The sequence below is a fragment of the Pomacea canaliculata genome, linkage group LG1 (assembly GCF_003073045.1).
Source record: "Pomacea canaliculata isolate SZHN2017 linkage group LG1, ASM307304v1, whole genome shotgun sequence".
Lineage (NCBI taxonomy): Eukaryota > Metazoa > Mollusca > Gastropoda > Architaenioglossa > Ampullariidae > Pomacea > Pomacea canaliculata.
Window position 1 is genome coordinate 37,941,403 of NC_037590.1, and position 24,817 is coordinate 37,966,219.

The following is a 24,817-nucleotide window of genomic DNA, read 5'->3' on the forward strand; positions in this document are numbered from 1 at the left end:
AAGATAACAGATAATTGCAGCTTGATTTGGAAGTGGAGCTAAGAGGCTGATTTTGTACACTTTTATATTTAGTAGTTTTGTTTCAGGTGTTTATGGACTGGAAAATCCTGTTTTCACAAATACAACTGCTGTAACACAGAGACTGCGAGAAGACTTACCACTTGGCATGTGTTTTGCTCTTTTTTCTGATTTTATATTGCTCTTACTCAAACATGTTAATATTAATAATAATGTGTACTTGTAATGCACAGTATTATGACCAAGATAGATCACACTCTACATAGACTAGTGTAACCAGATGTAATAATAGATCTGGTAGCCAGCAGCGATGGGTGGACAGTTCAAGGCTAGCTGTTACGTATGCATCCGGCATGAGAAAGAGACAGTCCTGGGAGTCGTTTGACCCCTATCCTCTACAAACAAAGACATAACTTAGTACACTACTTCAGTGCTACACTAGCAATGATGAATGAACATTAGATAACAGCCATTGGATGATAAGATACATTTAGAGTACAAGAGTAGAACATAAAGCAATGGATGAAGGTATAAAGGATATATGTACTTGTTCACTGATCCTTAGAGCTTATGAAAATAGAGCAGTAGTTATTTAAAGGGAAATGCAAGTCAAATGTTATGCTTGACGTAAATAATAGATACTTATTTTCCAAATCACGTGCAATCAAAATTTCAGGTTGCAAAATGATTGTTTGCCTATAACTGCATGTAAAAATAAAGCCTTAAGCTGACTCGTGAAGGTTACTATTTTTACAATTTTTTTCATGAAAGTTCTCTGATGGAACTACCTCCATTCAATAGAAAAGTGTCAAGCAATGCTGGAGTAATGTAAGCAATCTTTCAGCAGACTCATTACACAAGAAAGGTGCCGTGATACTGTTAGCAGTTTTGCTGACTGGCTAGTGCAACCTTGATTTATAGCTTGCAAACTGTGTAAAGGCATAGCTTATGAATGCAGATCAATGGTGTTGTGTGGATCTATACAAATTCTTCTACTAGATCAACCTGTCTCAACACAAGTCATGCTGAAGGAGGTTCATTCAATTTTTGTCAATGGTATTCATCTGTCACACCAGCATTTTCCAGTTTGTTCAGTACTCAGACATGATTAAGAACATCAGTGTGTTTTAATTTAAACCCAGCTTTTATTTTATTTGCTTCCCTCTTTAATAGATGTACCGAAAACTAGTTTCTCTATGAAGCACAAACATAACATATAATCAAAATACTGATATGCCGAAAGTATAAAATTGTTTTATTAAAAGAAAAAGTCCCCAGTTAAATTGACCCCATGGTCGGCCCAGACACCTCCTAGCAATGGGCAGGAATGGTGGGCAAAATTTATCTTGGCAAAGCCAATGACAGGCGCATCACACTCCTAGAATTTCGACAGAGCCAAAGATTCATCTTATCCAACACACCTTAGACAATGGTATTGAAAATGGAGATCTGTGTTAGAGACCAAACATTTAGCTCAAAAAGGTTAGGGGAGTATGTAGGAAGCAGCTAGCCAAGTGGTCAGAGAGCTGGTGTCTGATCTTAGATGCATGCTGGTTTGGTACCTACGTGATGCACCATACTTCCCCTTAACAACCCTCTTGAGCCTGATTCTGCAGTGTTAGAAGGAACAGTGGGTAAAGTTATGAGGGTAAAGGAATGGGCACCACCCTCACAAAGATCTGTTGTAAATCCTTTATGGCATTTATTGAAGTGAATAAACTTTAAAGTGTTAGGATGTAGACCTAAAATGAAAAGTAGAAAAAGAATTTAAACAAAGGGTGACAAAAATTATTTGTCATTTGTGCTGCTGCAATAGCTGCTGTAAACATAATCTAAGCATGTTTTGATATGGCTGCTGAAAATTAGTAGCATCATTGATCAACAAGTGAGTATGCCATGTAAAATCTTGTATTTCTTCCCTTTTCCTCCAATCTCTTTTTGCCTATCTTTTGATCCCTCTGCTAGTTCTTTGCTGTCTGTGACTCAGGTCACTAAAATATACCCTTACATTTATGACTGTTAGTTTTACTTCACTTCCAGGCACGTCTATTGGAAGAGTCTCTGCATATGATCCAGACGGTACATCAGTAACATACAGTTTGGAAAGCCAGGCTCGTAATTATCTGGAGATTGATCCCAACACTGGTGACATTAAAATCAAAGTCAGGCTTGATGCTGAATTGTCTACGGTGTGTGAGCTATTTGAGTTTTCATAATGCAGCTAATTCACCAAAATACTTTGGTGAATATATTGTCAGGTTTAATTTCATGTTATTTTATTGTATTTGTTTGACCTGATAAAATTTAGACCATCTGGATAACAATGATAGTTTCTTCCAATTTACAAGCAGTTGTTATGTTTTTTTCTGTATCAAACCAAAGAAAATAATCGTCACTTTACAAAAAGTGAACTGAATTAAAGATTAAGCTGTACCATTGGTATTTTTTAGATGTCTATAAGTTTTTGTAATTTATGATTACTTATTATTGCAATAGCTGTCTCAGCATCCATACAAATATCTATGTTTTCTGTTTGCCAGTATCTGATATTTTAGAAGTGGGAAACATCATGAATCTTTATATTTATTTCAGAGTCTACCAGTTGTTGTCGTAGCTACGGATGGAAATGGAGGCATAACAGTAGGAAATCACTTTAAAAAAAAAAAAAAAATTAATGACTGTCTTGTGCTGTTAATATTTTATGCTAATGCTCAAGTTTATGCAATATTATTAATAATAAGCTCTGAAGAGTGCTTGCAAGATTAAAACTTTCACAGCAACCACATCAATGAAGCTCCTAGTCAAAGAATAACTAAGAACTATGTTTTTCCCATGCAACAATTTGAAAGATAAGGCTTTTGGTTCACTGCCTCTAAAGCGACTATATAAGCTATGGGACTTGCTTTTTTTTAAAGATTTTTATTTAATATGTGATGTCTTGGAAGTTTGCAGTGACAGATTTGTGAGTGCTCAGAAAAAAGAAAACTGGAGCCTAATCTGAGAAACTGAAACAATGTATTTTCTTCTCTTTAGAGATTTGTGGGAAACTATGATATACTGGATGCAAATGACAATCCACCTTACTTCACTGAAAGTGTCTACAACTTTCAATTGAGAGAGGTTAGTATCACAATATATTCAGTGCCTTAATAGGTAGAAAAATAACCATAAACCGTGTTCTTAAAATTTTTTTCCCCTAAAAATTTAGGGGAAAATTAAAAAATAATTTAGATTTATTTACCTAGGTCACCATGTTTAAGTATCAATTTGGGACTAGTGTTTCATTTGTTAGCTATTCTTTCCATAATCTTTAAGATGCTCATGATTTTCATTCTTTCATGATATTTGGCGAACATACTGTAAATAACGTAATATTAAATTTTCATGTAATGCATGCCATCGTTAAACATTTTGTGTGGATAATCAATTGCTTACGCTCTTTATATATTTGTTGTTATGATGATAAAAAAAAAGTTAAAGAGGTGAAAACTGTTTCAATAACTAAATGAACAGATTAACAATCAGTATTGTCATGGATTGTGATTTGTGTAGACCACTGCGGTTGGATTCGTGATTGCTAACGTGTCTGTAAAAGATCTGGATACTGCTAACCAGGCAAACTACCTCAACGTTACGTGTGACAGATCCAGCCAGAGAGTATGGCAACTTTTTTTCCTACCCTCTGTCTATTTCAGATATGTGAAATTTTTTCTTGCCCTATGTGTGTGTGTGTGCATGGGCATGGATACTGTGGATTATCATATTATTTTAAATCTTGTTATCCTTGTATGTAATGTTGTTGATTTGTACAGTTTTCCAGAGCCTGCGATGTGTTTAGAGTGGTTCCTGTTCAGTACAGTAACAAAGACTGGAATGGAAGGATTTTGCTGAGCCAGTCACTTGACTTTGAGACTGAAAGAAGCTACTCTCTTCGTCTTAACGCATTTGTAAGAGAGATGACCCTTTGTATAAGTATTAAACCAGACTAAAAGTGTTTCTGAATAATTTATAGGTAAAGACATATCTTTCTAGTGCCAAAGATTTCATTTTGTGCAGTTATCCTACAATATTTCATATGAAATATGTTTACCCTCTAGAATTCTGTTAAAGTTGCTATTGTGTAGCATTACTAGCATATAACTTCAATATCCTTTTACCAAAGACATTTGCCTGAAAACTAGGGTTGTAAAATAATTTATCTAAACTCATATTGTACTCTTCATTAATTAAAGCACTAAGCCAAAACATTTGAAATACTGCTGACCTTTCAACACTTAAATTTACAGTCAAAACATGTGATAAAGTTGTGTTCAGCTGCAAAAACAGAAAGTAGCCAATTATTTTCATGTGAATGTATAAAATGAGTAGAGTGTGTGTGTATATATATATAAATTGAGAATACTTATGGTCTGTTGGCATAGCAAAAAGGGTTATCTCAAAGAAAAGGAAAAACTGGTCATATACACATTGTTAAAGGTTGATTTATACTGGTTGTCACAACCAGATGGCACTCTGATTTTTTTACTAATTTAGAAGATGACCCAGGCAAACGATTGTATGATCCCCCAAAATTATATATATATAGATATATCCAAATAGATAGAGATAATATACCCCATTTTACATTTGAAGTAAAATTCAGTGTAGGGTTAGTCTGAAATTTTCTGAATTTCCTTTCCCGTTATTCTACTTGTAACTGTAATAAGAAAGCATGGCTTAACATAAAATGTTTTGCTCTTTATGGACATCACACCCGAAAATTGCTGGCACCAAGTAGCCCATGCTGACTGTAAATATGATACACCTACAGAAGAAATGGGTGGTAGTTTATATTTCATTTGCACATTACTTGGTCATTATTTTTTCCACAAAGGAATTACATTGTATGCTCTTTTCTGTATTCGCTTTTTTGTGAAAGATTTAATCAATCCAAAAATGTTTCTAAAGCCTAGATGGACCTCTTTAGAGCTTATTTTGACAGTGGGTCATCTTCTGATATTTAATAAAATATTTTAATTTAAAACACTTTGCTGCTGTTACTATTTTGTCAAAGCATGACAGTGGACTTAGCAAAGTTTATGATTCATGAATTACAAAGGGAACCTGGCCAAGCTGTACCTGGCTAAGAAGGTTCTTAAGAGAGTGATTGAGAGAAGTTTTGTGCATACATGAGTGCAAGTATATATGGTGTAGGGTCAGGGGTGCATGTGCACACCTGTGTGCACGTGTGCTTGAGCATGTTGAAGACAGCTTTGTGAGAGTTCTCTTCCCTTTTGCCTGTCTCAGTCTATCGTAGTCTGTTTTACAACCTTTTACATTTCTGTTACTTTGATTTCAGGATGGATTTTACACTACAGTGCAAGATATGCAAATTATAGTATCTGATGTCAATGATTCTCCACCATACTTTGTTTATGCCCCAAGTACAACTTTGCCTGAAAATCAGCCAGCGGTAAGTAGTTTGCTGCTCATTTTATGTTTTTGACAATCCTTGATGAAGAAATGGCCGTGCGTGGCTTGTGTGTTTAGATACATGGTTATCAGAGGTGAGGTATAGTAGGCGCATACGAGCAATTCATTGAAGCATGACATGAGAGCTGAGTCAGCATGACCCCAAAACATGACAAATTTAGAAGATATCAAATATGCAGAAAGAATTAGGAGAAACAGAAAAGGGAGGAGTGTTGCCATGCATGCTTTAATTGTAGTTACTTACCTAGTCTTCTTTGTACCTATGTGGTAAATGAGACATCCACTGAAGACCTCTGTTTTTTGTTTGTCTTCAGCACATTTAGTTGTTACATGTCATTTTCAGTCCTTTACTTCTTTCTTGACTGATTTTGCCTGTTTTTTTGTTTGGGGGGGGGGGGTAGTGGGGCTTCAAGATCTACATTTCCTCTAATCAGCTGTCCAGTGAAGAGCTATTTTCAGTCATGCATCTGATTTCATTTTCTACACATGGGCTCTTCTTTATTTTTGTATTCTGGTTGCCCATTAATATTTGTGCAATTTGCTCTTAATCTTATGAGGATTTCTTTGTTAGCAATGTTGCTTGGCCAGAATATCTTGAAGATTTTCCTCAGACATTTGGTTTGGAACGTCTTTAGTTTCTGCATGGCTTTTGCTGATATCTTCCGGCATTAACTGCCATAGAGTAAGAAGGCAAGGACATTGCTTCTGTAGATTCTTAGGTTTGTATTTCTCCACAGAACATTAGACTAAGTTTTTTGTTTTTTGAATTTTATTTTAGCATGACAAAGACTTGATTTGCTTTGTTGAGTCTTTACATCCTTTTACTTATCTCCATCTGTTGTTACTAGCTATCTAAATTCATGAACTCTCTCTACATATATCATCTGTTATCATTTGCCTTATAGGTTGTTATTTTTTTCAAAAGTGTTTCGGGGCTTAGCTCATTTCCAAAGAGGCATAAATACATTTCTTGTAATATATGTGTATAGATGGCAACAGTCCTTTTTATGCTTTTGTGTTTGGTGCTTGTATTTTTAAAATTATTTTGACTTATTAGTGAAGGGTATTGGTAAAAGTGATAAAATCATTGTTTGGAAGTTTGTCTGATGTTTAATATGTTGAATCTGGTGTTTTATTTATATTTTATTTTTGTATGCATGCAATTGTTTCTTTACCTTTGACTGTAGGTGTTTATTAGAATTTTACTGTGGTTTCTACTTTGATTGCCCAGGTCTTTAGTAATATAATTTGAAGTTGTCAGGACTAAGAGCAGACATTTTACATGGACTTTTGCACTTGATAAAGGGTCCTATTATATAACTACTACTTCTGTTGCTATTACTATTCATCTCTTTTGAGTTTTTGTGCATGCTGACTAGACACAACAATTAAAGAAAATAAAGCACTTGTTCACTGAGGCATAAGATTAAACCAGCATGGTGATTGTACAGGGAACATACATAAATTATGTCTCGGCTGTGGACACAGATGAGGTGGACAAGAGGCCAATTCGCTATGAACTCTATGGAAGTGAGTATAATACAGCAGTCATCACATTTGCTCCCTTTCCCTTCTCCTTTTATTACCAAACTTTACCGACATCTCTGAATAATACCATTGCTTTAATCACTTGGCTATCGATCTGCTTTTCACTTCATGTTTTGATATATATGCTTGTGTCTGCTTGTATGTGTGTCTGTATATGTATATAAATAAAAAAACAGTAATGTTCATGAACAATAATTGTTTGGTGCTATTTAAAAGCCATATGAAAGAATATAATGACATTTAAAATGTAACTGCTTTAAACACATATTTCAGAAGAATCTTTAGGAAATAAATTTAAACAGTAGACAGCACTGCTTAATTATTGTTTTGTTTTTCAACAGATGAAGAGGCTTTGCGGTATTTTAAAATAGATAATGTGTCAGGGAACATAACAAGCATCAAATTCTTAGACTATGAGGATCCTTCCAGAAATCCTGGAGATAATTTTATCCTTCAGATACGTGTAAGTATCAATATTGTAGAGGAGTGTGTTTCTTTTTGATTGGGTGAAAAAGTGTTTCAGACGCGTGTAAGTATCAATATTGTGTATATTGGCTTGGAGAATGGCTGAGAGAAAAACTGATGCTGGGAGACATGTTTAATTATGTTGGGATGTACTTTGAATTTGGATCCACCATACAAGAATGTAAGCATGCATAGGCATGGCTTAGGTTTTATAGTTGTGTAGGTAGCTGAATGATTGTGTATATGCACACAGCTCATTCTGACTAGTGTGATATTTTCATCTGCTACAGCTTATTTCAGCAAGATGACTGTGGGTTATTAATGCATCATTTAAAACTTATAATGTAATTCAGTCATTAGAAAATGTATATGTGTCCCAGGATCTTTGATGATTTTAAAAGTTGTTATGTTGGTTAACCTCTGCTAAATCTTTGTTGTTTTCAGGCAAGGGAACTGCTGAGCAGCAATCCCAGTATACTGGGTAATGACACTTTGACAACTGCAACAGCTGAAGTGACAGTGAGACTGCAAGATATGAATGACAATTGTCCTACTTTCAGTTCATCAGTATACAATGTTGAAGTACAAGAAAACTATCTTCAGGGCACTAATATCCCTCTGCAAATGACAGTTACAGATGCTGATTCTGTAAGACATCATATAAGAAAATTTACAATAAATTATTACCTTTCCTAATACAAGACATGTTATGACTGATAAAGATTTGTATGTAATCACAGATGCAACTGAAGACTATACTTACTGAAGTAGCTAAAGTAAAACCACATGGCTGGAATTTCAAGAACATTAGTTGGTCAGAATGAGTTTCCTTTGTGTCAACTAGACAGCTGCTAGGATGGGAAAATATTAGTTATAAAATTGCAGTCATGTAAATAGTTCTTTAAAAAAAAAGTATACAGGGAATTTGTTTAAATAGCTTGTCTTTTCGTGGCATCATTTGACATCAGTTGCATGGATACAGTTGAATTTAAAAAATGTATTTTGAAAATTCAGTTTTATTTTATTCTTTTAAAGGGTTCCCGTAATTCCTTTGACCTGGAATTGCTAGATTACACTACAACATTTGCGGTTGTTCCAAATCGTGGAGCAGCTCAAGCTAGTGTCACCCTTACTGTGATTGATTCCAAACAGCTTGATTATGAAACACCACCTACAAATTTCATTGTTAGGGTAAGTAATATTTTATTTTGTTTGGCAAAATTATAATTAGTCTTTATTAGTTTTATCAGGCTTCTGCCATTATTGGAAGAATCCCAGAAATTAAATGTTGATGCATGGCTGCCTATACGAGCAAATAGCCTAGAAAGACTAGGTAAGATGTGCATAGTTAATTAAAAAGATGCATTCTGCATATTAAAGAAATTTTTGCAACATCAGTGTGTAAAGTTGTTTTGAGTTATTGTAATCAAATCTTCATAATTTTTTTATGTCCTGATAGTCTTGGATTTACATTCATGCATACTACAATTCCTGCAGTCACTGCACTTGTTGTCAAAAAAACCTTATAAAAGGACTGTTGTATTTGTGTTTTCTATATTGTAGGCAGTTCTAAAACATTTTTGCAGGTTTTAGCCAAGGAAAATCAGGTACCAGCTCAAGAAAGATGCTCAAGCACAGCCACTATCAGTGTGACAATTACTGATGTAAATGATGAAACTCCTTCATTTGAGAAAACAAATTATGAAGCATTTGTCTATGAAAATGCCACTGGTGGGACTACCATCATCCAAGTGAAGGTAAACATTTCAGACATTACACTCTGCAAGAGATTATGCACAATGCCTGACGGAAGTAAGGTATTTGATGGCAATAAGAAGAATGTTTGCTCTTGCTTAATGCAAATTGAGAGCTTTCCATTCTCCTATAGTTTTATATGACATTTTAAATTAACAACTACTGTTTGATATATAGACATATATATATATTTTTTTTGCATTCATTGCACCCAAAGAAAATATAGACAAACATAGACTACTTGCTATTTATGATTCACTTTAACAGGCATCAGACCGTGAAACAGGAGACTTTGGAACAGCTGGAATTCGATACAGATTACTATCTCCTGGAAATCTGTACGTTTAATTTTCAGCTCTTACATTTAAGAATTAATTTGCTTTATATTTCTGGTCTTCTAGTCTTAAAAGCTAGCGACAAGTTTTCATATACTGTTTAAAAGTTTTGGATGTGCCAAATTATTAATTAGTGCTGGTGAGTTTCAGTAATGAAATGGTTAACAATAACTCATTTTTCATGATTTTCTTCTTTATCATGGCTAGAATGGGATGTACATACATGAACTAAATTAGATAATCATCAAAATTACTGTGGTTACAGCTGAGGATCCTCAATTACCATGAATGTTTTTTAGCAGATCCTTGCTGTGGAACTAATTCTCCTCTTCTTTGCAGTTTCACTATAGATCAGATGACTGGTGTTGTTTCGGTGAGTGATTGTGCACAGCCTGGAAAAAACCCTTGTTTAGATTATGAATTTAGGAACCGGTACGACCTGACAGTAGTTGCCACGGACAACAGAGGCACAGGACTTTCCAGACCAGCTGCATTGGTGATTAATGTGCTCAATGTCAATGACAATCCGCCCAGGTTCTCTCTTGCTTCCATCACTCGCTCCATTGATGAGTTAAAGGTTGTCACTAATGATCCCCTCATTCTTCAGGTAAGAATTACATGCATTTGATTGAGTTACCTTACGTCTATTTTCCTTCTTGCTAAAATCTGAGGATTCCTTTCTGTTGTGAATGGGTACACAAAGATGGCCAGAGGTATTGTAATTGCTGCTACCTTGGCGTGATTTCACTCTCAATACCTCTGCCATCTCACACCGACATTTTTTGTATTTATTTATATGCAAAACGCTCACACTAAATTGCTAGTAATGATCCAATTTTACTCTGATTCCCCATTCTTCGTCCCTAATAACAAACTCAAGGCAGTTTAAGGCATCAAGAAAACTATTAATTATCAAGAGTACTAAACAAAGAATATAATCAAATAGAGAAAACACAAAGAGGAACCATTCTTGAACAAGAGCTGAGATAAATACATGATGGATATCTATAAACCCAGATACATACAGCAGACCAGAGAGGTCACACAAATGTGAGTTTATACATGACACTGGGATAGTGAGTTGTTTGTTTTTTGTTGGGGGGAAAAGGGGATGTAAGTGAGAAAATCAGGGTAAAGGGCCAAAAGTTAAATTATTTGAAAGCATTATAAGACATTCTTCTCTACTAAAGTCTTTTGATTTTTTATTTATTTTACTTTTAGGGATAAGAGGGTGTGGAGACTGTAGGTATCATGGATTAAATTTAGTAAGATATTTTATTACTTTCACAAAATTACACCCAATTTTATTTTGAGAGTGATTGGGTTTTTACAGAAGCTCAAACTAAATATTTGCTGGATTGGACATAACTTTTTCCTTCAGTGTTACCTTCATTTTGATGTCTCCTTTGTTTTATTATGGTTCTGTCTGATTGTGCTCACCTTCATCTGGATGTCTCTTATTTTATTGTGGCTTAGTCTTAGATTAAAACCTTAATTTCAGGCTACTGATCTGGACAATGACACAGTAAGGTACTCCATCCTTTACACCACTCGTGATGCTCGTCAGTGGACTGTGAATGCTGTCACTGGAAATGTAACTGCAACCAGTCCTGTCTACTACACCAATACTAGTGACCCCAACTATGGATAGTATGTCTTTTATTTATGTGTGTTAATGCATTAATACACATTTATGTGTGTGCTTAAAGGCACATTTATGCATGCATAACATTTAAACTACTTCTTTATGGGAAGTTTTGGTGTAATTCTAAATTTTTTTAAAACTTCTTAAAAGATTATACTTTTAATTTCAAGGTCATGATTGAATTAAATACAGTTTAAATTACTGTTTGTAGTAGGATGTGTCTAACATGGATTACTTATAAATTTGTAAATCATACATAGATAAAATGTTTGAACCTTTGCTTCTTTGAGCTGTTTGTAAAAGTTTGCTTTACTTTTTATTTTAGTTACAGATTTACAGCAATCGCATCAGATGGCAAGTATGAAACACCAGTGGATATTACAATCAAAGTCATTGTGAGTCATCATGTCAGCATACGATTATGTGTGAATGCTATGTCATAGTATGTGTATGTTGGAGATGGATGTGTGCAAATCTATGTCACCTGCGCATACTGGCGTGCAAATGTGTGTGTACCTTTAGGAGAGGTTGTTACATGGTAGTATTCTTTAAACTGCCAGAACCCACTGGTATCTCAGGAAACAAGCATACAACATCAAAAATACATTCAAAAGATTGCACAATATATGGAAATAAGACTGACAGTTATGTGAAAAATGCCCATGAAAAAAAATTCAGTGACCCAGGCAGAGTGAATGTAATAGTTCATGAAGATCCCTTGTTTAGTTTTTCAGCCAGAAATCCAGTGAATTAAAATTTTTTATTGAATAATGTCAAAAAAGCGGTCATCAAGACTAAAGGGATAGGGAGTATTGTCACTGGCAGTAAATAATGGGTTTTTTAATGTCTAAACAAAGGTAAGCTCTTTGTGTGAATGCTAAGGAACTTTTTGATGAATCGTAAAATTCTTAATAAATGTCTACAGTAGTCCTGTCAGAGAATGCTTTATGTTAGCAATCACAGCAATGATCTGTACATTTCTTTGTTTTAGTCACAAAGATGTACTGTTTTACTCAGAAATTACAAAGTACAGCTCTTCCCATATTATTTTGCATTAATACTGTCAGACAAGAAAAGCAGTTGATAACTGCCTCATTTACAAGGCACTAGAGATAATAAAAAGCCACAGACTTCATTCACTTGATCGATTCTACTGGCCATGATCTTGTATTTAGCCTGAGGTGCCTAAAGGTCACTGACTGTATCTTACTGTTGCCGGGGGTATGTGTGCAAGGGAGAAATTATTTCAAAATATATATACTTATATAGACATTGTCAGCATATGAGCACTACCTGAAATTGCCCTTGTGGTTTAATAAAGTTGTAAAAGTATTAGTAGTGTACTACATTGTATGGAGCTATGTAAACACAGGGAGTCCGAGCATTTAGCTATATTTCAGTGTACTCATAAAAAAATTAAAATAAAAAACCAAATTAATATGTCCATTCACTCATATTTGCACCATATGAAATACTGTCATATTTTGGTGATAATTATGGCATGATAGTTACATCTTTCGTATTTGATAACAGTAGAAATGGCTGTGATGGAGAATCATTTTTGAATTCTTTGTTTCTCTCTGATGAAAGATAATGAGGAGTAATGACATGTCAAAATGTCATTATTCCTCTTTATCTACACTCATTATTCTTCTTGTGACTGTTATGTTGTTATTTTACTTTTTGTTCACCTTCATTAAACATTCCACCACCAGCTTGTTACTGATATCTGTTCTGTGTACTTCAAAAAGGCATAAAAACTATTCTGAGTAACGTATATGGCTGATGCCAGTGAATTGGTTTGCAAAGCATGGAAACCCATCCATAAACCTATTTGACATTTTATTATAAACGTTTCTTTTCCTTTTATTTTTTTGCAGGATATCAATGACAACACACCATTTTTCCTGCCAAGCAATTACAGGATTTCTATTCCAGAGAATTACCCTCAAGGTGAGATGTGAATGTGTAAATTGCCCTCCCATATTTTGTATGTTCTTTAGAACCAACTGTGCCTGATTATTTTGTATGACATAAATTACTCCAGTGGCAGAGATGAACCAGATGAGACCTAAATGGTAGAAATTGGCTTTTCCATATCTAAAAGCTTTTATCGAGCGAAAGATTTTCCTTGCATTTTGTTTCCTCTTTAAGAGGAAATCTTTGTTCAACATGTTTTTTGTTAAGTGCTTTCTAGTGTTATGTCAAGTGTTATATAACTGTGAATGATGTATTTTTGTCATTTTGTTTTTTATTTCTTGTAAAATTTCTTGAGCATTCTTCTGAATGGATACCTGTGCATTACAAATCGACATCATCATCATCAAAATCAGTTTAAAAGGCAATGGTGATCATCAAGTTCAAATGAAGAATCTTTTACCTATACATCCTTAACTACTCTGCAAATTACAAAGCAAATTAGAAGAAACCTTCAAATTGCTAACGTTCCTTTTGTTCCTGTATTCTGTTTTATCAGTTTTAGACAGAATGATCAATATTATTAACCCACCTTTGCCTGGGTTGATTTCTGCTTCTAACTCTTTCAGCCATGATGTCAACTTTTGATCTATTGGTTCACTTTAGTTAAGTTTATTCATGTGCAATATCAGTGTAGCAAGATAGCAAAACACACTCCTGATGTTCGTTCTTAAGATGACAGTTCATGTTTGACAACATATGCAGTACATTTTGAGAAAAGCTGACATGTAACTAGTATTCCTCCACCCTGTTTGTTCCTTGTCTATCTGCCTCTGTCCTCCATTCTCTCTCTCTCTGTTAGTACCATCTTAAATTATGATGCAATCAGTGTTTGTAGAAGTATGGTGCAATTTCTTCTGCATAGTATTTTTCCATTAGGAGCTACCAGTGACATCTTAGAAAAATAAATATCCTAAACCAGTGATGCCCAACCTTTTTCGGCCTGCGGGCCATATCCATTTTGGACAGCCGTGTCGCGGGCCACTTCACCGCAAAAATACAAAAAAGAAAAAAAAATAGAGCAGATACCATTTTTTAATTAGAAACAAGTTGTACTTACCATTAATTATGTAGTAATTAGTGGGATATTTTAAGTTGTTTACCCGAAACCAACTTCTGAATGTCCGGCCTCATCGTAGAGACACCAAGTCGGAGCACTGAATCGAAATGTTCGTCCATCGAAAAAAAGATTGGGAAAAGCCCCTACGTGGGGATAAATACTTCTTCTTCCCTTTGTTCTTTTTTTTCGTGTTTTTTTTTTTTTTTTTATTACTAACATGCCGATTTCCTGCACTGTGGGCAGAAGTTTCGCGGGCCAGATGGCACCGCGTCGTGGCCCTCGGGCTGTAGGTTGGGCATCCCTGTCCTAAACAAACATGCAAATTTAGTGAAAATTAGTGGTGTTTTGATTAGTATACCAGGATCCACCCACCTACTCACCATTCTTTTATAGATAAGATTATAAAATCTTTATTGAACTAACTCCTGGCTACCATAATACAAACATGCTTGTTTGTTGGATCTTTTTACTATTCTAGACAAGTCAATCCTTCAGGTATCTGTGACTGACCTAGATGCCCCAACAACTGGCAATGGACAGTTGGATGTTTCCATTGAAGATGGTAGTTTTGGAAAGTTTTACCTAAACCCAGCAGGAAGCACGAATAATCGTTTTATTCTTACCGACATAATAACTTCCCCAGATGCAACCTTTGATTACGACAAGCAGAATCAATATATACTGATTGTGAGTATTTCTGCCAAGTTTTGTTATTCTAATTTGTAGAAATACTATGCAGAGAGCACAGGGTAAGCAGTTGGTGAAGCTGTGCCTGACTAAAACTGCATAGATTCTGGGGATAAATGGTATGTTGTGTTTAAAACTACTAGTGACAGTTACAAAACATGTTTCAGAATGTTGCTAATTCTGATACTGCAAGTAAAATCAGGAACTAGACAGAGTATGTTTATGGATCTTTGTCTAAATGTTGATTTTTTTTTTATAATATCCATGATTTTAATTTATTCCACTTGCAGCCTTTACCTTTGGATAGATGTATATTTTTCTATAAGACTCATTTTCTTTTCCATTATTTGTTGTTTAATTTTACAGTACAATTGTAAAAAAAAAAATCCTGTTGATATTGTTTGTGACAAACATTAGATGTATCTGAACAGATTTACGCACGTGACCGAGGCAGCCCACCAAGAACGGGGACTTGCACTGTTACAGTTAATATTCTGGACATAAATAACAAAAACCCGTATTTTGACCCTCCAACAGTCTCTGTGACAGTGTCTGAAAGTAAGTTGATGCTGTCTTGTCATCTCATGAAAACAAGTATTCCATTTACCATTTCTTTTGTCAAGTAATCAATTTATTCTTAGACTGACCTAGCTAGCAATAAATCATTATTATAGGTTACTATATTATAGCATTTCACACCACTGCATTTTGCAAAATGCAAGATTAATTCTTGAGAAATTATTTGTATGTCATTGTTGATATTTGGATAGGGGTTTTATTTAAATTGGGATACAATTTAAAACCCATAAGCCAAAATTGGAAGTTTAAAAATGTCTAGTGGTGAAAAGACTATCATTTGTGAGTGCTGTTCAGAGGCACATGGGCAAAATAGTGGTACAAGCTTCTTCTGGTCACCTATGGTAAAGAATTCCCACCTGAAAAACACTTCAGATTTCAACAGAATCCAGTAAAAATGCCCTTACTTGCCAATTAAGAAAGATGTTCTAAGCAGTAAAGAGCTAAGTAGAAATGGAAGCATGCTGGTTGCATTTGCTTTTTAAAAAGCATCTAAGTACACCCATAAATAACATGATTCACTGTTATTCAGACAAAGCTCAAGTGTTTCAAAAAGGAATGATGGCATAAAAAAAAAAGGATCCACAACTTGACTGAAGCATCTTCTCTTTTATAGTCTGGTTTAAATGCTAATCCTTACAGAACATTTGTTTACTTATATTTTTATACATTCCTAGCAGGCACGAGTAAACCTTCATATATATGTGGTTTTGGACATGTGATTGATTTTTGACATTAATATTGTTGCCGCGAACAATCCAAACTCACTTATTCATTCTTACTGATTGTGTGTGCACAGATGAACCTATTGGCTATACTGTAACACAAGTGAACGCCTATGACAGCGATGCGACATCATCTCTTCACATTCAATTTAAAGATCCTATTCGAGCTTTCAACCCTTCAGGAGCAGAAGTCGATGTTAACAACTACAACTTCACAGTGAGTGTCCATATTTTTTTTGACTTTTGCAGACAAAAGTGAAAGGAGGATGTAAAGATAAATTCTTTAACTAATTTAATACAGTGTATCAGCGCAATTGAACTATAGAGTTATGAAGACATTTGAAGGTGGAAGCTGTAGTGGAAAAGTTAAATGTTTCACGTGTCTAACATGTATTCAGTTTGTAATTGTAATGATTTTTTTTCTAAAAAAGAACTTTCTTAATTATTTTGTTTGTTATAAAATGTGATCTACCACTGTATTATCTTGGCTTTTTTCTTTCAGGATCTTTTCCGAATAAACAATGATGGCTATGTTCAGGTCAACCGCAAACTCGATCGCGATAATGTAAGCTTTATATCCTACACACTGTTTGTGGAGGATGCAAATGCTGCCACTAAACAGACAGGAGAAGGTTGGTTGTACTTCGTCATATTTTGTTGCAACAAGCCAACCAATACAGATTGAGATGCTTTTACAGTGCGTTCTTTTAATAATAATAATAATCATGAAGATTATTTATAGAGTGCTGTTCCCTATTGGTTCACTGCTTTTCACAAAAATGACTTACACTTAGGTCAGTTGGCTTGGAGAGGACTAAATGGCTTCCACAATCTTCTCAAGCAGGCCATTGACCAGCGCAGCAGTCTTTTTTACTATCATTTTGACAGTGGACAAATTAAAAACCTCAGATAATCCACATCATGCTCAAATTAATTCATAAATGTCAATAGTACTGAGCATTAAAGTACATTATCTTGATCAACAATGATGAAACTGGTGGCGGGATATTAACGTGGTTGCAATGAGGAGCAGTGCACTCCATTGGCATCCCTAGGGTGATGTAATCAATGGCTGTAACACAGAGGTGAGGCCACAAATGCACCACACAAATCCTTTACTGCTTTTTTACTACTTTTCCCTGCGCTAACAGATCTTAGAGAGGTAATACCCAGCACCCAGGTGCTGAAGCTGGTTGGTCAGTATTAGACCTCCATCCCCTAATCAACACAGCAGTTCACCCCGAGAGTAGCACCTGGAGTAGATATGGAGCAATGAATGAACTTCCTTTGATGATCACCAGCATTATTACACACAACAGCAGTGGTGCAGTAGTCATAGAAGGGAGGATGGTCATCAGCAGGATGTTGCAGTGGGGGATATCAAATGAAAGCATTGAGTCGGAGAAAACAGAGACAAAAATCCTTTAACTGGAAAAAAAAAATACACCACTGAAAAATCATAACCATGACAATCATAACAACTACAAAAGGAAATGTATACACCGAGACTTCACACGGTATCTTGTTAGGCATGTGAGTTCCTATCAACGTCCAAGGTGACAATGGGTCAATCGAGGCCAGTGTTGATCACAGGAAAGCAATTAAGAGAACTTAGATGCAGATAGATCAAAACCAGGGAAGAAGTGTACATGCAGATGGATTAAAAGCAGATATAGTTCCTAGTAACTTGGATCAATAGGTCCAGAATCAGAAGAATATGTAGAGTTAGACATAGGCTGTTCCATCACATTTCAAGTGGGAAATGACGCGGAATGAGTCTTATCATAGCATTGGTGGATGATGGGATTGGTAAGCAAATATTACATAAATAATGGTATGGACATTTATAAAGGTAGTTAATCTCTGTTTACTCCAGAACTTTGTAAATTCTTTAGTCCTAGACTTGCTGTTTTATCACTTTATCGGCAAAAGTCAAATTTTGATGAATGTCATGTCAGAGATGAAATGCTTCTGGTGAAATCAGATCTTTCTGTAAAAAGTTTTACAAAATATCTGATGAAGATGCTAAATATAACAGGTTGCAAAAGTTCAGCTCTTCCCAATGTTACTGGCATGAATACAAGTAATGAAGACTGACTGCTTTTCTAATTTTAGGTGCCCTTTTCATCCGTATTTTGGAGTACAATGATGAGCCACCTTATTTTGAGTTCCCATCCTACAATTTGACCATGTTTGAGGAACAGCCCATTGGCTCCTTTGTCATCTCTCTGTTGGCTTTGGATGCAAATAATGCTATTGCCAGTTATCAGCTTCTGTCCAATCCAGGCAACCTTTTTGCCATCAGTGCAGTGTCAGGTAAGAAGAAAAAAGTCATTACTGAATGGATCTAAGCACTTAGGGCTTATCATTTAATTTTACATTCAGTAACACATTTTCAAGATCGTGAACTGTTCTTACTGTCCAATAAGGAAATAGTGTGTGTGCATGCACACACACATGCATGTATGCATTTTATGGCATTAGTAACTGAGACTGATGCATATGGGCTTTAGTGTGCACCATGCATGACATGCATTCGTCACAATGTACCTTATGTTCAAATACCTACACATAAACTATAATTAGACAAAAGAAAAGTTCATTTTAAATGTTTAAATTACAAAACATATTTAAAATGTTATTAATGTAAGACCTTTTCTTTGTTGTATATATGTTAGCGAAAGAAAGTGCACTTAAAATCTGACATAAAATTTCACATGCTGCTCAAATTGAGTTTTCTTTCTTTCCCAGGAGCCCTAAGAGTGAATCAACGTATAGACTATGAACAAGTTCACAATGTAACGCTCATTGCACAGGCATTTGATACTGGAAGTCCTCAGCTCCAGAACACAGCAGTTGTTTACATCAAAATCATTAACATCAATGACAATACACCAGTTTTTAGCCCAGTATGTGTGTCTGTAAAGGACTAATGGGGTGGATAATGTTTTTGTAATGATTGTGTAAATCTCAGTGCAAGACACTGTTTCACCAAGTATGGGTCAATACCACTTTTTAATTCTGAAGATACATGCCTGCAATCATTACCTTATATATATATATGCCAGCACCATGAAGATATATGCCTTAAAACATTACCATGCACAGAAAGAGGCCATAATTATGACATCATGCTATGTTTAACTATGTTTGACATCATGCGTGTTTAACACATTTCCCCAACTCTAACTGGCTATAGCCTCCCTGATGTAAGCATATCCATGCAATTCTTGACCTCTATGTTGTTGACCTTTATATGTTCATGTTGATGTTTGTGAGCATATATCTCACCCTAACAGAAGATGGTGGGGGTTGGGGTGGGAGGGTGGCTTGTATTCACTCAGATTTGGGGAAATAAATTATTGTCTTACACTGAGCTTTACCAATTTGTTACAAAAAAAATTTACACACCACTTTAATTTGTGTAACTTTTCCATCATTTGTTCACTTTTGGTTCTTTTAATGGGATACATTTTCCACATATTGCATTGATTTTGTGCTTGTTCGAAATGAAACGTGCTGGACATGACATGTTGAGTATCAGATGTTTCAGACCCAAGCATGTTTTTCATAAATATGGAGTGCTTGAACAATAAATGTTAATATTTTTGGCATGAAAATGTTTATATAGGCATGTCTGTGTCATTACTTTTCATGCCCTTTAATTAAATGCTCTCTTTTTTTCCTATCCAGTCTGTTTACAGCCAGAGTGTACGAGAGAACACTCAGCCTACCAATCCCCTGTTTGTTGTCACTGCTACAGACAATGATCAGGAAGACTATGGTATCGTGAGGTACAGTTTTCCATCCCAGGAAATGTACCTGGAAGTTGATAATATAACTGTAAGTGACCGCTTTCCATATGTTACTAGAACTGTTCTCATGAGCAGTTTTCAATACTAAAAACTAAAAAATGAATCATGTTTTGTTAATCTACTGCCTGAAAAATAAGTGAATATAGATTCTTTGCAAAAGAAAATCTCATCCTGACAGTAAAAGATGGCAAGATGGCAAGATATTTCATTACAGGAAAAAAAAGGATGGCTGTCGGAAATCCCGAAACTGGTTTTGTTAATTATAAACTGTAACATTGGCTGGATTATGTTAGATTATGTAAAAATATAAAAGTAATCAGTACATAAAATATAAAACTAGTAAATGCAAGAAATCTAAATTTTTAAAATAAAAAAAAACAGCAATTTAATGCAAATCTTGTATTAAAAATAGCTTTTATTTTTCAGGGTGTTGTACGGATGAAACCAAATGTTTACTTTGATCGGGAAAAGCAGTCAACGTATTCCACTCAGATTATTGCTTATGACAGTCCTTTAGATCCCACTGTGCGTCTAGAATCCTCAGCACCTGTAAGTCACACTGCTTAAAAACTTCTAATGATAGATTGTTATTGCCAGCATTGTCACTTCCAATATTTTCATCCTCCTCTAATTTTTTTTCTCTGGTATCCTTATAGTGATACCACTTACTTCTACAAGCACTAGCAAGTCTTGTATTTATTCATTTATTCACATTCATTCATCTGTTGACTGATGGTTTACCAATGCTGACCATCTGAGAGTAAGGGATGACTAGGGAGTAACAGGACAGCAGCTGACAAGGCTTGCTACTAAGGCCTTTTAAGGGCAGTAAGCAAGATTTTTATTCACTTCATAACATATGAATGTTTTAATTTGCATGATCATTTTCTTTGCAGGTGATTCTTACGATTTTAGATGTCAATGATCACTGCCCTGTGTTCAACCAGCCAAATGGGTATCAAGCTATTGCCTTTGAAACCGCAGATATTGGAGACCAAGTAGTCGAGGTTTTTGCTACAGATGGTGATGATCCCCAGTCAAATAATTCAAAAATCAAATACTCCATTGATCCCAGCAGTAAGATATAACATTTTTTTTCATTATGTAAACTGTGCAAATTATGTGTTGGCCTGCATGTGTACACATATCAGTACAAATATGCATGACACTGGTAGCTGACTGTGTGTGTTTATGTATGAGACAAAATATGCATATGTATGTGCGAATAGTTTTTCAACATTTTGCTCAAGAAAGGTTGAGACAACTTTTGGATTTTTTGCACATTCTTTCCTGATTTTGTTTTCTTTTCTGCTGTTTCATGTAGCACCCAGTGAACTATTTGTGATGCCAGAAAACACAAGACGCATCGAGATTAAAACTAGCATTCGAGGCCGAAGTGGAACTTACAATCTTACTGTTGTAGCTGAAGATAAAATGGGAATTAATGATTCTTTGGATACAGTGTGTTCTTCCAAAGTGCCTGTCCAAATAAGAGTGGACAGATCCCTTAATGATGCGCCACAATGGCTCATTCCACCCACCAAGAACTTTTCCATTGATGTGCTGGAGGTCTCCTTTTTTTATTATAATTTTGTAATGATTATATTACTGATCCTAAAACATCCCCAGAAATAATGTAGCACTGTGATTACTGAGGAGAAAAAAGCTCCATTAAATACCTGATCAAATAATGTGACTTCAGATTATGAGTATAGAGCTCTATTCATTTTGTAATAAGATAAAAGGCAACGCAATTTCATATAAATTTGAGTAGTCCAAAACTGGAAAAATTGTGATTGGAAATATATAGGAATATCACATTGTTAAGCAAATGGAAGTGATAATTCATTAATAATTTTTCCTGATAGCATAAGCATTTTTGGATTTAAAAAAAAATAGTGGCTGTGATTTGTAACTAGAGGCTGTATTCTTGAGTTTTTGTGTGTGTCTAATATTAACAAATACTTCCTGAAACAGAGTCAGTACCTTGGTATGCTGGTGTACAAGTGCAAAGCTGCAGATCCAAATCCTCAGGATGCTGGAATTCTTGATTACTTCTTCCTCATTAAAGATCAACTTGTCTCAGCAACCAATGAATTCCGCATCAACAGAGTCACATGTGTCATACGAGCAGAAGTTGTATTTGATCGCGAAGCTGTCAGTTCTTATGTGGTGAGCCTAGCTTAGAAAACTATTCATAAGCATGTTTGGTATCAACTTATTATCTTTTAATCTTCTTACTCATGATAGCTGATTGACAGAAGCACTTGCTAATTTGCAATCAATTCACGTAGACATTAACTTTAAAAATTGCTAACCAGAACTTTAAAGGGGAAATAAGATAGCAGTTTAGGAGGAGCCACATTTACCAAAAATGAAAACGAAAAAATAGAACATTATCTCCACCTCTTCCTTTGTTTTTAAAATGATTTTATAGTGTTGTCATGCCTGGTTTTGATTTTTATGCATTCATGCCTATGGACAAAATGTATTCAACTTGTTTTTTTCTTGAAAAAAGAAAACATCTGCTGCCAAAATTTTCTAGAAAATTAGAATTTGTATTTACTTGGGGATAATTACAAGTGCTGTATTGTTTAGTCAAGGTGAATGATTTCAGTTGACGATTGTGGCAAGAGACAGAGGTACACCCCCAGCATCGTCAGAGACCACAATCATTGTTAATGTTCTGGATGTAAATGACAATAATCCTGTATTTCCAACAAGGGTATGTTTGCATAAATCTTTCTTCTGAAATTTCTTTTCACAGTATACTGTTGTTTTTTTAGATTGTGATTAAATGTTTCATTAGAGTGTAGCCACTTTGGCCTTAATTTTACTTGATTTTACCATGCTTTGCTAATAATGAAGGTTATTAATGCAAAATCTTACTTGCCTATAAATTAAAAATATTTAAAGTCAAAAGCACTGAAAAAATTTGAAGTGCCTGTGAGCAGGAGCTTTTGTTGTCAGTTGCCTTCTATTCCAAAACTTTGAAAGCTGTGTTGTTTGCTTTTTTCCTCGGTGCAATTAAATGCCTGTCTTTGGGCAGTGGTAGTATGTTGTGGGTTTATTTTCACACATCCCTTATATTTTTGATGCAAATTTTATTTCCATATTGTCAGCAGCATTTTCTAGCACTTCTTCTTTCCTACACAGAATGGAGCAACTATACCATACGACTTCTATGTGCCAGAGAACAGCCCAAGTAATACATTGTTGGGGAGACTTTCAGCCACAGATTTAGACACTGATAATAAAAATAACAAGATATTTTACAGCATCATAGGTAAGTGGAACCTCTATGGAGTTACATTTAAATAGTCTGGACCTAATAATCAGGGAGGACAGATATGAACCAGAAGTAAATCCTAGGAACTGGAAGCAGCAAGAGTCACATTGACAGGATTTGTAGGTCACTGTCTCATGTGCAGTCAGCGTCTGTGGCTGTAGGGAAATCTGTGTCACCATAAGGATTTTAGAGGTTATATTAAAACTGTAAACTTATTATGAGAAAGAAAACCTCAGAGAATCTACAGTGTGTGGGAAAGGGGGACAGAAGCTGTTTGTCATTTAAAAAGCAGTTCTTGTCATTGCAGTCATCTAGTTTGAAAGAGTTACTGCAAGTTATCAAGAAATCATATCTTTATGGTAGAAATTTGGTCAAGTGTATAGCATAAACAGGAACTTTAGTTTCAGATTAACATCAAAATGTGTCAAAATCTTATCCCTGCTATGCTCAGGGACTAGAAGTAAGAACAATTTTATGTAACTGCCACACAGGGACTGACCGACTAGCAGTGATTTGCTGCTTCATTATATTTATGCTAGCACAATATGATTATGAGGAAGCAATCTGACCCCATTAAAATTCTCACTTATGTGTATAAAGAATGCTTTTGCAGTCTGTTAACACATTTAAGAAGTCGAAAGAATTTTCATACTATTGGGCTGTCACATATGTCACAACCATCTATGCTACAGTCCAGTGTGGGTGGGGGTAGGTGGGTGGGGATAGTGTGTCGAACCCAAACTGTGTCGGTATGTCACTAACTGGGCTGTCCATTGTTGGACAGGGTGCCAGATGGGTCTTAATTACATGTGAGATACAGCAGTGAGGTGCTAGAGGGGCCCAATTACAGGCTAGACACAGTGGCAAGCTTGAAAGGATGGGTAGTATGAGATCCTTTCTGTCCACTTTGATGGCCGAATGGCTAGGAAGATCCTCATGGTAAAGTGAGAGTCCAAAAGCAGCAGCGTGTAACATGGGGTACTTGATTATCTTGATTTTATTAAGATTCCAATAAAGATGATGCAGTTTTTTTGTTTATTTCTATGTTGTAGCGGGCAATGAAGATGGCATATTTCGGCTCAATCCTGAAACTGGAGACATGTACTTGGCTAAAACAGTAGATCGTGAACAGAAGAGTGTGTATTCCATGGAAGTACAGGCTTCCAATAATGTAAATGATGACCAAGTCATACGCTATCGACGCTCAACAAACCCTTCGATAGTAACAGTCACTGTCCAGGTGCAGGATACCAATGACACACCTCCAAAGTTCTTGCAACAGACCTATTCAGCATGTGAGTTGGGTGTGAAGAAAATAATTCTTATAGTTTTTTCATTGCAGGTAGCTGAAGTGTACCTGAGAAAAATTGTGTACCTCTCAATATAATCTAATCTCTTACAAAATCAATCTTTACATAATATAGGATGTTAGTAGATACACAGAGAAGAT

General features: G+C 35.3%; 1 protein-coding gene across 2 annotated transcripts in view; it reads left to right on the forward strand.

Moving 5' to 3' along the window:
* Nucleotides 1–24,817, forward strand: part of LOC112562007 (cadherin-87A-like) — a 39,260-nt gene that overhangs the window by 4,686 nt on the left and 9,757 nt on the right. For both annotated transcript variants that reach the window (XM_025234940.1, XM_025234951.1), the window contains exons 3-33: nt 87–164; nt 2,059–2,207; nt 2,611–2,658; nt 3,052–3,138; nt 3,571–3,675; nt 3,831–3,965; nt 5,357–5,470; nt 6,942–7,020; nt 7,380–7,501; nt 7,948–8,151; nt 8,539–8,694; nt 9,090–9,260; nt 9,526–9,596; nt 9,933–10,200; nt 11,095–11,243; nt 11,564–11,633; nt 13,119–13,191; nt 14,754–14,962; nt 15,394–15,520; nt 16,338–16,480; nt 16,766–16,895; nt 18,379–18,579; nt 19,015–19,172; nt 19,957–20,106; nt 20,505–20,627; nt 20,975–21,155; nt 21,403–21,647; nt 22,056–22,250; nt 22,696–22,803; nt 23,235–23,364; nt 24,420–24,662. In XM_025234940.1, coding sequence (XP_025090725.1) covers nt 87–164; nt 2,059–2,207; nt 2,611–2,658; nt 3,052–3,138; nt 3,571–3,675; nt 3,831–3,965; nt 5,357–5,470; nt 6,942–7,020; nt 7,380–7,501; nt 7,948–8,151; nt 8,539–8,694; nt 9,090–9,260; nt 9,526–9,596; nt 9,933–10,200; nt 11,095–11,243; nt 11,564–11,633; nt 13,119–13,191; nt 14,754–14,962; nt 15,394–15,520; nt 16,338–16,480; nt 16,766–16,895; nt 18,379–18,579; nt 19,015–19,172; nt 19,957–20,106; nt 20,505–20,627; nt 20,975–21,155; nt 21,403–21,647; nt 22,056–22,250; nt 22,696–22,803; nt 23,235–23,364; nt 24,420–24,662 — 4,422 coding nt within the window. The remainder of the gene's footprint in view (nt 1–86; nt 165–2,058; nt 2,208–2,610; nt 2,659–3,051; nt 3,139–3,570; nt 3,676–3,830; nt 3,966–5,356; nt 5,471–6,941; nt 7,021–7,379; nt 7,502–7,947; nt 8,152–8,538; nt 8,695–9,089; nt 9,261–9,525; nt 9,597–9,932; nt 10,201–11,094; nt 11,244–11,563; nt 11,634–13,118; nt 13,192–14,753; nt 14,963–15,393; nt 15,521–16,337; nt 16,481–16,765; nt 16,896–18,378; nt 18,580–19,014; nt 19,173–19,956; nt 20,107–20,504; nt 20,628–20,974; nt 21,156–21,402; nt 21,648–22,055; nt 22,251–22,695; nt 22,804–23,234; nt 23,365–24,419; nt 24,663–24,817) is intronic.